Here is a 10,994-nt window from a genome sequence, read left to right on the forward strand (position 1 = left end):
AAACCACTCAAACATACTTAATCCTGCATAAGCTGACAAGTGCACACAATAAAATTACATGATACATTTAATATCTGACTAGAGTCCGGCCGATTTTCGATTTCTACAATTGACGGGCTCCCACTGTGGCTCCTTTACAACATATATCGTTTCGTCGCTTGTTGACAAACTGCGTTGACTTGAGTGACTGTCTGATGACCTAGTACGCTTTAATATAAAGGTTCTCAAGGAATGTTCTAGATTGATGTCATCTTGCTTCCGGCAATGTAGTGTGCTAAAATACAGGCAGCAAACCCCCAGAAAATACTGAACTCCTACGTGAAAGTCTTAGCTAATAAATGAATTTCAAAAGCAAAATAGAAATTTTCTGACACTATTCTTGTCCAACACTGTTTAATGAGCCGATCAACTGAACTGTCCAGTCAGAGCATGATACCATGTACAAGTGTATTTATCTGCTATGCAGAAGATAAGGACAGTCCTGTAATTTACGACAGTCTACATATATATGGGTAGTTGTAGATATCTACAACAAAATATCTACTCTTTCTCAGATAAGAAAGCAAAGATTAGACCGATCGAAAGATCGAAGAGAGTGGACCCACGCCTCGGGTGTTTTAGATGGATATCCCCTCAACCATACTCTTTAGGCTGGCTTATGGCAAACTTGATTATGGGTCCCATTGTAGCGGGTCAGTGCTTATTAACTACTTGTACATTTGCGAGGTAACCAATATGATTATATGTATACTAACTAGGTTTACAGAAAAGGACAAGACTGATATTGCAGACGACGACCTACGAATTGGTCACTCTCAATACAAAAAGACACATGCTACCATAGTTGGAGATAAATAATTCTTTCATTTAGTTTTTATTAATGTCAATATATTACAAATTTATATATATATACATATGTTATCATTTATTTTCGATTGGCAATTGACATATGAGAATTGACAAGCAAGGTTAAAGAGTGGTGGTCGCCGTGACACGCATGCGCCAAATATGGATATTGTATGAACTAGACATATATCGTACTGAAAACTGTTTGCAATGCATTTGCCGCCAAATTGAATTGTGAGAAAAGCGTGCACATGTATGGCGCAACGCTCACTGCCCAAACATTTTCCGTTAGATTTCTAGCGAAATATTAATATACATGTATTTTTTAGTGTAATTATGATAATCAAGTTATAGAGGGCATCAACATCACATTGTGATGTACAGTGTTATCACTCATTTCAAAGCACTGAATATGGCTTTATTTGTTGAGATGAATACATTTTTCACCGATTTGTCCATTAAATAGTAAATGTTAAATAGTAAACACTATTCATATTTTCTATCTTAATATCAAAAAGTCGGTTATATTAATTCAATCGTGGCACATATGATAGGCATATGTATATTATAATGTGCCAACTTTGGAACAAATCGGCTCATGAAGAACATTTGAACTGCTGTCACACCCTTATCATTGTGAATTATTTATACTACCCTGCAAACAGTCTAAAACATTTTATACCTCATTCTTTGGTTGATGCTTATTTCTTGGATTGAAATAACTGTTTCCATATGTACCCATATAAGCAGCCCATTCCTGTTGTTCAAACGGCAAAATTCTACTGCACTTATAATGTGCATCTTGCAAACGTGGATCATTGGTTTTACACTTGCATTTTAGTTTCATACGATAAACAGTCATCTGTCCCATGTGGATATTAAACGGATTGTAGTTGGTCTGAGACTCATATATTCCATGGTCATCACTGTCTGTAGGTAAAGGAACATATTGTGTGATGACAAAACTGTAAATAATTAGAGTGCCCAAGATAATTACATGACATGCACATATATGAAAAAATTGAACAACTCACATTTGATGAACTATCAAGTAAAATTCTATTTCATATTTAATATTATATTTCAAAGATTTATACATTAGGCAATGTTATGACTAGAGCAAAAACAATACTTTCTGATTTTCACGTTAATGTTTCAAAAGCTCGCCATACACTATATGGAAATAATCAGAATGACTATAAACAGAAGGTTTGCTATAATCAAAGATGGACAAATTGTTATTTCCCACCTCAAAGTAAAATCAATTATCTCACTAGTAAATGTTTTGCACAAGCCCAAAACCGACTCAAAAATTGTACAACATTTTTTTTGTTAGTATATATAAGAATACATGTTTACCTTCATTTAAACAATCATCCATTACACTTTCTTCATATGCATCATGGTCATAGCCGTAGAATGGACCTTTAATGACCAGAAAAACAATTTGAAGTAGCAATTAATTTTGAAAAAAGTCATCATAGATGAGAATAATTGAATAGTCGTGTTCGATGTTTGGATACATACAGGCATTATTTTGGCGTTGTACACATACTAGTATTCAAAGCTGCATGAAATAAGTTCATATATTTTTCTTGCGCTGAATTGACAATGTATTGTCTTGTGTTAGTCACTTATTTCTAGTTCTGTACTTCTCAGTCGTGTGTATTGTACTTCTTAACTGGCTAATTTGTAATTTGACAATAGATTTTGATAGTAATGAATAAAGGAATGAAATTATTTGTTCTTTTTCAAATAACCTAAATTGCGTAATTCTGTATTCCACCAAATGTACTGTGTGTGTCTGAAAGCGTGACAATATAAACGAACTATAAGCTTATCTACAATCATGGCAAAATAGAAATTCAATATCCAATATCCAAATCATATGTCTAACGGGTTCAGTACAAGTCCATAGGAAAAAAAACGCTGTACAAGAGACAAAAAACACAACACAAACACAGTCGGTGAAAGAATGACATATGAACCCAAGGCATACAGCCATGAAGTGATGTCACAAAATAAGTTAGCACATCATGCTCCCGCCATATATCAATCTAAATCGTATTCAGGTAGTTATTATTCCTACAAAGGTCAAATGACATCAGGGACCATATGTTTAACAGTACGATTATATTTTCTCACAAGTTCCTGTTACCTGCCTAACAATCTTTTGAATGTCCTGGCTACACTACACTATCACTAACACTAGCAAGTGCTTTCAGTTTTTGGACATGATCTAATGTATGCGATAGACATCCACAATATATAGTGTAATTACAGGCTGTTATGAACAGTGCGAATGTTAGAAAACGTGCAACCCAATAGATTCGAGTTTGCAACAAGCAAACCGCTCAGTCACCTCACGATGATATGGTTTGAAATAAGAGTAAAATGAATGTGTACTCAAATACCACATACACACATAAAATGTATTCATAATGGACGACCTAGAGAAACTTACTTGTTGGGTCAAATCTCTCGACCTCATCAGCCATTTTATCATCGATACACTTCTGTTCATCTGGAAGTATGACTCTTGTTTTAGCAGGGTAGAACCAGTATGTGGCAAATATAACATCGATACTATGGCGAGCATCAGGACTGGAAGAATTTAAAACTGGTGCTAATGTTCCTGTTGACAGTAATCTTTGTAATCCACCTTCATCATGTGGACCAACATGACGTTTTCTCATCCTTTTGTTGTCAGTCTTTTGTGTTACTTCATTGTTTTTATGTTCATTGCATGAATTGCCTTTACATCCTTGTTTCGATTCATTCTGTATTGAAGCTTTACTCTCAATCTCTTGAATTCTCTGCGTAATCAACTCCAATAATTGTTCAGCATCAATTTGATCATTTGCCATATTCATCGGTTCATCTACTACATTTATACCAGAATTCAGATTTTTTTCAGAATCAGCATTTTTATTTACTCGTTCACCATTATGAAACAGGGTGTCTTTTACACCCATAAAACGTTTGTTCAGTATCTCATCTGATCTCTTTGCTTTAGTAGATCCTGTATTCCATCTTCCATTGTATTTCTTCTCGTTAGGCCTTGATATGTCATCCTCATTTATTTTCTGATCACGAAGTTGTTTCCAAAAATCCCCATTCAACTTATTTTTTTTGTTGCCACTTGGTGGTTTCTAAAGGCACGTTTGTACTTTGTCTTTGATATGTATTTTGTTTGTCCTGGTTTTCCATTGTTCTATGCGGCTCAGATGGAATTTTGAAACCTTTTTGGATATTGTGCACAAGTGGTTTCTGGTGACCAGTTGGAAACTGGTACCCACTTGGAGTATGATACCGAGGTTGGTAGCCAGTTGCCATCAGGTTGTCATCATACTGATATCGTGTTTTCTGATACACAGATGGATTGTTAGTTGGGGTGTGATGTCTAGATGGGTTTGTGTGCCATGATTGATCAGACATAGATGGGTTTGTGTGCCATTGCCGATCATGTCCAGATAGGCCTTGATTCACAGTTGGAATCTGGTACTCTATTTCATCATTATAATCCAAGGTTGTTGCCCACTGTGAATAATCATATGCAGTTTCTTCAACTGGATATGTGTCTGTTACTGAATTGAATAGCCATTTAACTGTTGATGGATTTCCTCCATCAGATCGCGTATTTTGCCAAGTATCTATTGAAGGGTATTTGGCAACAATTGGCCTATATTGTTTATACAAAATCTGCCTAGCCCTTTCATACAAATCATCCTGTGAATTTTCCAATAATTCGTGTTCTCGTCCAACACCAACATCTTTTTTTGATTCAGTATCTTGCAGAATCTTTCCCATATCTACTCCAATTTTGTCACTTGAAGATTGCTTCCTACTTGCTTCTGTAAGTTCCGGTTTCATTTTAATGTCTAAAATCCCTTTCTCTATATTACAGTCAATCATGTTTTGCCGTTTCAAGGCTGTTTCCTTCCAAAATTGTTCATGTTTCATATGCTTTTCATAGGTTGATCGGAACTCTGGGTGTGATTGGACATACTCCAAAGCCATGGCTGATGTGTTCACAATGTCTTTGTGTTCCAGATCCTATCTTCCTCCTTAACATTAAATGAACAATAAACAGTTACTGAAGTATTCAATATTAATATTGAATTTAGTCACACACTATTTATGATCTGTCACTGTACCAACTGTGAACCAAATCAGTCAAAATATGTCCGAGAAATGACTCAGGAGATGTAAAACCAAGAATCAGAAGAAAATGTATTTTAAAATCCGGATATACAAAGGTTGACATAACTGACTGAGTGCCAAGTTTGAACCAAACCAGTCAAAGCATGAAATGACACCAGATATGCAAAATCATGAAACAAAATTAAGTCGAAATGCAAACAAGCAACCTTTCTTCTGAGATAATATCAAAGCCTTCGGACTTTTTAATTTTTACCAAAGATGACAAATATATATTTATCAAAATTAGAGAATTGAAGACATCATCATGAAATGAAATAATCTGAGAAACATCCACCTGAAGTACCTATATGTATAGTATCATATCATTACAAAATGAACAAATCTGAAAGAGAGGTCTATCCAGTACACAAAGTATCAAAACAATCAGACAAAAATCCACCTTAGCTTCCTGTATGTATAAAATCAAAGCAATCAGATTTGTGGTGTTCAACTAGAAGACGAAAATATCACTTTTTACCAAAAAAATTTCATAACAATTAGAGATTCAAAGATATGATCACAAAAGGTCTACACCAAGTATGAAAGCAAGCGTTGACGCAGATGACTGACAGGCAGTAATATAATTAGCCCCGCTCAACAAAGTCAACAGCTGGGCTGAAAAAAGACATTCATCAAGTAACCAACATATAAAACCATTATATCCAATTGGTCTCAGCATTTCCGAGTGTGAACAAGTCACTGTGAATGACATAAGAAGCCATTTGGTCATGTTAAATTGGATCATGAAACGAATGCATGTGAACATATATATCAATATAATGTCTAGTTTGATCGCTCCAACCATGTATAAGATACTGCATGACACATAACATAAAATAAAAGCACATAAAAGAACAGCACAGAGGTCAATCTATAAGTTTCAGTTTTTGGACTGTGGCCGAACAGGGACTAAATTAGTAAACTTACTGGAATCATAAACTACATGTCCAGGTGATCCATTCTCTGAACCATCATGTAATTTCTGATAAATTCTTTGGAATTATATCGAAGTTTGCAAAAATCTGATCTGCTGTGTTCATGTACATTTGTGCCTGCAGAAAATGAAATCATTAATTTCATAAACATGTATGTATGTGACAAATTTGAGAATTTGCATAACTGTCACAAAATTAAGAAAACTGATAAAACTTGAAAATATCACAACAATGTAACGTCTATACCTCGCCACATTATCATCTCAAACAAGGTAAAACAGTTGACAAACAGGGACAAGAGTGATTTACCACACAAATATTTTTTTTATTATAATGTTTTTTATGTGATATGTGACGAGGATTTATGCAGTAAAAATGTACAGTCACTCCATCACATGGTACATCAGTGATTATATTATACCAGTGTATTGATTGTGTTAATGCATTGATTTGATTGGTCCAAACACAAAATTTGCATATGCAATCAATGGTATATTGGCTGATAATGCACAGCTAAACCAAGTGGCCCTGGAACATGAATTGACTATAGGTTTAATACAGACATACATAAAACCGGTATTATTTGATTTTTAGGAAAATATAGTGGTTGAATTTTGGAAGAATATTGAAAAAAAATACTGAATTAAAAACATCTGAAAAGTTATAACCCTAATATTGCGTTTTGTTAATGATGGGATCCAAGTTGTGAGCGTCGGTCGTTGGGTGATTGTCGTTCGCCACACAAACCTAAACCACCTCCCTCTACACCGAGAGGTGCCTAAACAAACGCCAGAAGGTTGTGTTCTCGGTGTTGTGACTTTGAGATGGATTGCGAACCTCTAACAAAGAAAACATGATCTGTTACGGTGTCCCGTAGCGGCGTTCGAATTCTAGCTGACAAAATTGCAGTGAAATTGCACCCGGGTAATTGCCATCTGTTTCAAAGTAAAAAGAACAATTCTCCACTATGGGTCAATAAATTACAGGAGATGATGAAGGTAATTCCGAAAGCTTCAGATTTGTGCCGAGTGTACACCAAACACTGCATTAGAGCGACGGCGTGAGTTGAGACAAGGCACATCATGTACGTGTCACAAAAACGATTCGATAATCCGATACCAAAGGTATCCAGATCAGATGTTGGAACTGAGGTCGCCGTGCCGGTCGCCGTACATGATACACCGCGTCCCGCCGCGTCTCAAATTTCAGTCGAACAAAGTACCGCTGAACATCACATATCCACAGTTACAAGTAGTATGACGAGTAACAAAACCGGTTTATTTCACAACTGTACTTTCAATGGGCAAATTACAATCCAAATTGTACAAAAACCGGAAGGAAAACGTGGAAAATCTATTGTTTCAATGATCAAAACTGTACACGGCCCTGTATTTCAATTCGCGCTGACGCAGTCAGTAAACGGTCAGAAAGGTCATCTTTTGTTATGCTAATTTGTGTGTTTACGCTGCTCTATTCACCGTGGGTACGTTACTTTTTCATGCGGAATAAAAATTAGTTGGTATTCAATTTGAACTGTGTTGCGCATGTATTTTATGTATGCATTCAGCGTACAGCTACATACTATTCTTATCAATATTCGTGTTCGAGGGCCATAATCATGATCTTTTAGTAGACGAAAGTAAACTTTTTTTAATAGTTTTATCGAATTGCATGCGGCTCGTGCATATATGTCGTGAATTGTGCAATATCTCGTGGTTTACCCGCCTTAGGCGGGGGATTATTGCTTAATTATTACCTTGCTTTATTACACTGAACTGCAATGATATATGGGATAAAGACCATTATTACACTGCTTTATTACACTGAACTGCCATGATATATGGGATAAAGACAATTATTACACTGCTTTATTACACTGAACTGACATGATATATGGAATAAAGACAATTATATCACTGCTTTATTACACTGAACTGCCATGATATTCGGGATAAAGACAATTATTACACTGCTTTATTACACTGAACCGCCGTGATTTATATTTCATAATTTAACAAGCAGTGCATATACTGAAGCCTCAATATGTACATTTTCTGACCATTTAGGTACGATTTTTCAGCCTCACTGAATTATCACTGTATTATTATCTGTATTATCTATATTTTCGTTTTTCAGATTATCTCACATACGACAGGTATTTCAAATATAGAGATGTTGAACGAATTCCCAAAGTGCTGAAGATTATACACACTGCCCTCGAAAACACAGGGGGAATTTTGAGTTTGGACTCCGACTTTCCCGACAGCTATCTGATATCAGCCATTTTTTTGGATTATGTTTTTGAGACGTCTAACTTTGAAATAGTTAGTTTAAGAGACTGTCTACGTTGATGCATGTTTTAAGCAGGGAGTCGTCATCTGCGCATGCGGCAGACGGCCATAGCGTATCGTTGTTTACAAACACGCATCTACCCATGTGGTTTTGCTTTTTTTATCGTCGCTTAGGGCTCCATCTCCGCATTATGGAGGCATTTAACTTGATATTGTGCTTATAGAATGTATCGTTTTTATGCAAAAAATAAAATAATGTGGCCCAGTCACGTTATTTTGTCCTTATCTTTGATTTTACGCAAACAAAGTAAATATTTGAATCATTTGTTTCTCATGAGTGGTTTAACCGGCCACCTTGATATCGTGTATGTAGCATGTATGGCTTAAGCTTTCTTAGGAGAAAAATGAAATTAGTTTGACCATGATCGATCAAGTAGTTTGCAGCCATCGTCTTTTCTTCAAATTTTGATTTCTTCTCACTCGGCCATTTTTAGCTCTAACTATTTGAGATCGTCGGCCATGTGGGCGGGGGTCGTCTGACCCTATTATTTGCATGAATATTTTGACCTCGTGGTACTAATCATTTTAACTTCCCCATTGACAATCACGTGATCTCTTTGATTATGCATGATAAATGAAAGCATGAGCCCCGCTGATGCCGATTGCAGCTTTAATTAATTATTATCAATATCAAATTACAAGTGCAGTGTCGTAAATCAGACATTGTGTCTCACAAGATGCACTTGAAATATGGATTAGTTGTACATAGTCAGTGAATTTATATAACACAAATTTTTGACAATGGGTTATCTTTGATTGGTATTTTCACTTAACAATGGATGTTAAAAATATTGTTGTAATAAATATCAATTCATTTGTGTTTAGCGGTCACTTCTTTGTGTTTTCTCAAATTTTTATTATAAATGTTAGTAACTTACTGGGACGCAAGTAAAAAATACCACGTCATTGCCTTATATATCAATTTTACACTGATGACTGACATAACCACGAGATATGCGAAAGTAGTGTCTGCATTTTAAAATACAATGCAAATGTATTAACTATTAATGAATTGCTGGGTTGTGAAACACTTCTCTACAAACGTTTAAAAGCGGGTTCTTAAAACAGTCGGGACACATTCGCATGTTAACACCGGTTGTTAATGACACATACAAAATTAGATTCTCGATGAAAAGACAAGTTTATGCCACTCACCATGAAAGCCAATTATCGCGAAAGCCACTCATCGCGAAGCTACTAGTTTCATCAATAAAATAATCTGATGAATTCATGCTGCTCATTTCAAAGTCCAGAGACTGTAAGACAAATAAATCTTCAAAACATAATAAATACATCAGATCAAATAGATTCCAATGTGATTTGTTAAGAATTTATGTATAACTGTCCGACCATGTAATGTCCACACCATACATATGAGATTGTTGCTATTTAATTACACGAGTTTATGTACCACACGTCCACTGTATACACTGCACTACGTATGTCTGAGGTATGAACTGACATAATAATCTGTATCAGATGAGAAACTGACTGCATTTACCCTTCATTAGACCACGTAATGGTATAATTAATTCGCTGTTAACCCTTAATGATACACACTTTACAAATGATGTTATATGCCTTGAAAATATTTTCATTTCTGGCTAAGTGTTTAAATTCTCTAAAAATGTCTGGCAAAGTATTAACATTTGTCAATATCATTGCAGCTAGCTCCTATATGCTGCAGTTGTTTTCAATGATGTTTTTATTAAGTTTGTCTCAGCAGGTACATTCATGCAATGTGCCAGCAATTACGGCGATTGGTTACTGCAATGTTTTGATTGATATATCAAGTATTTTATACGCTGGTAGTTTTAAAAAAGAATTTTTAAATGTAATTGTTGATGACAATCAGTTATTGTACATTATTGTAGCGTTACGCCGTCATCTTTATTGATCGATGGACTAACCAATTACGTAATATTCATATATTATAATTTTTGCGGGCAATCAAAAATATTACTGATCTGAACTATTTTTATTCTGTGACAAAGTTTTAGTGTACAGATGCAATTTGTCAAATTTGGTCCCTCTCGGAGAACTATCACTTGTGTATAAAACTACTTCCCGTTCAGAGGAAAATTCAAAAAGCTGCCAAAACACGTGGCCAGTGAAAACGCATTTCTCAAATTCAAAATGGTTTAAATACACAGAAGTTAAAAGCAGAATTTCAGATCAATATATTCAGTGGCTCTGAAATAACGACGTAAAGACTCGTAGCACGCATTATATCGGTAGACTGTAATAAAAGCTGACAGTAACGTGATTTTAGATTGATAAGATTTTGTTCATACATCTCTATTTTTATTAAATATTTTTGTCATTTTTGGCAAAAAACGCTATTTCTTGAATACTATTAAGCCTATTGCTTTTATATGAAAAGAGTGCCATGTTCCACTTCTTGTAGAAAACAAACGGCAAAATTGCTTTATTACAATATTTATTTAAGTCCCTCTCACATTTCGATGTAAATTTGTACTGAAGGAAGTGGGTGTTACTATGGCAACCATTAAATATACTAAAGATAGTAATTTTGATTTATTCATGGAACGTGCCTTGTTTTTTTTCTCGTTAACCGAACAAGACAAGTCATGTAACCGTTTTACTGAATCAATAATTGATATTTGAAATGAAAGAGCATTCTTAGACATAATTATTT

The 10,994-nt window shown here is 35.1% G+C and overlaps 1 protein-coding gene across 1 annotated transcript; it reads right to left on the reverse strand.

The window, feature by feature from the left end:
• Positions 1 to 844: 844 nt before the first annotated feature.
• On the reverse strand, positions 845 to 4,400 carry LOC146745889 (uncharacterized). Its single transcript, XM_085499628.1, has 3 exons — positions 3,311 to 4,400; positions 2,206 to 2,271; positions 845 to 1,776 (listed from the first exon to the last, which is right to left on the reverse strand). Exons 1-3 carry the CDS (start codon positions 3,819 to 3,821, stop codon positions 1,523 to 1,525), a joined length of 831 nt encoding a protein of 276 aa, XP_085355754.1. The 5' UTR covers positions 3,822 to 4,400; the 3' UTR covers positions 845 to 1,522.
• Between the last annotated feature and the right edge of the window lie 6,594 nt (positions 4,401 to 10,994).

This window comes from Saccoglossus kowalevskii, chromosome 5 (genome assembly GCF_978046115.1).
Source record: "Saccoglossus kowalevskii chromosome 5, keSacKowa6.1, whole genome shotgun sequence".
NCBI lineage: Eukaryota > Metazoa > Hemichordata > Enteropneusta > Harrimaniidae > Saccoglossus > Saccoglossus kowalevskii.

Excerpts from the sequence above, each read along its gene's own strand:
- LOC146745889 (XM_085499628.1), bottom strand. The coding sequence starts at position 3,821 with ATGGGTGTAAAAGACACCCTGTTTCATAATGGTGAACGAGTAAATAAA. Across the intron at positions 2,272-3,310 it reads CGAGAGATTTGACCCAACAA|GTCCATTCTACGGCTATGAC; the intron begins GTAAGTTTCTCT and ends TGGTCATTAAAG. Across the intron at positions 1,777-2,205 it reads GGATGATTGTTTAAATGAAG|ACAGTGATGACCATGGAATA; the intron begins GTAAACATGTAT and ends CTTTACCTACAG.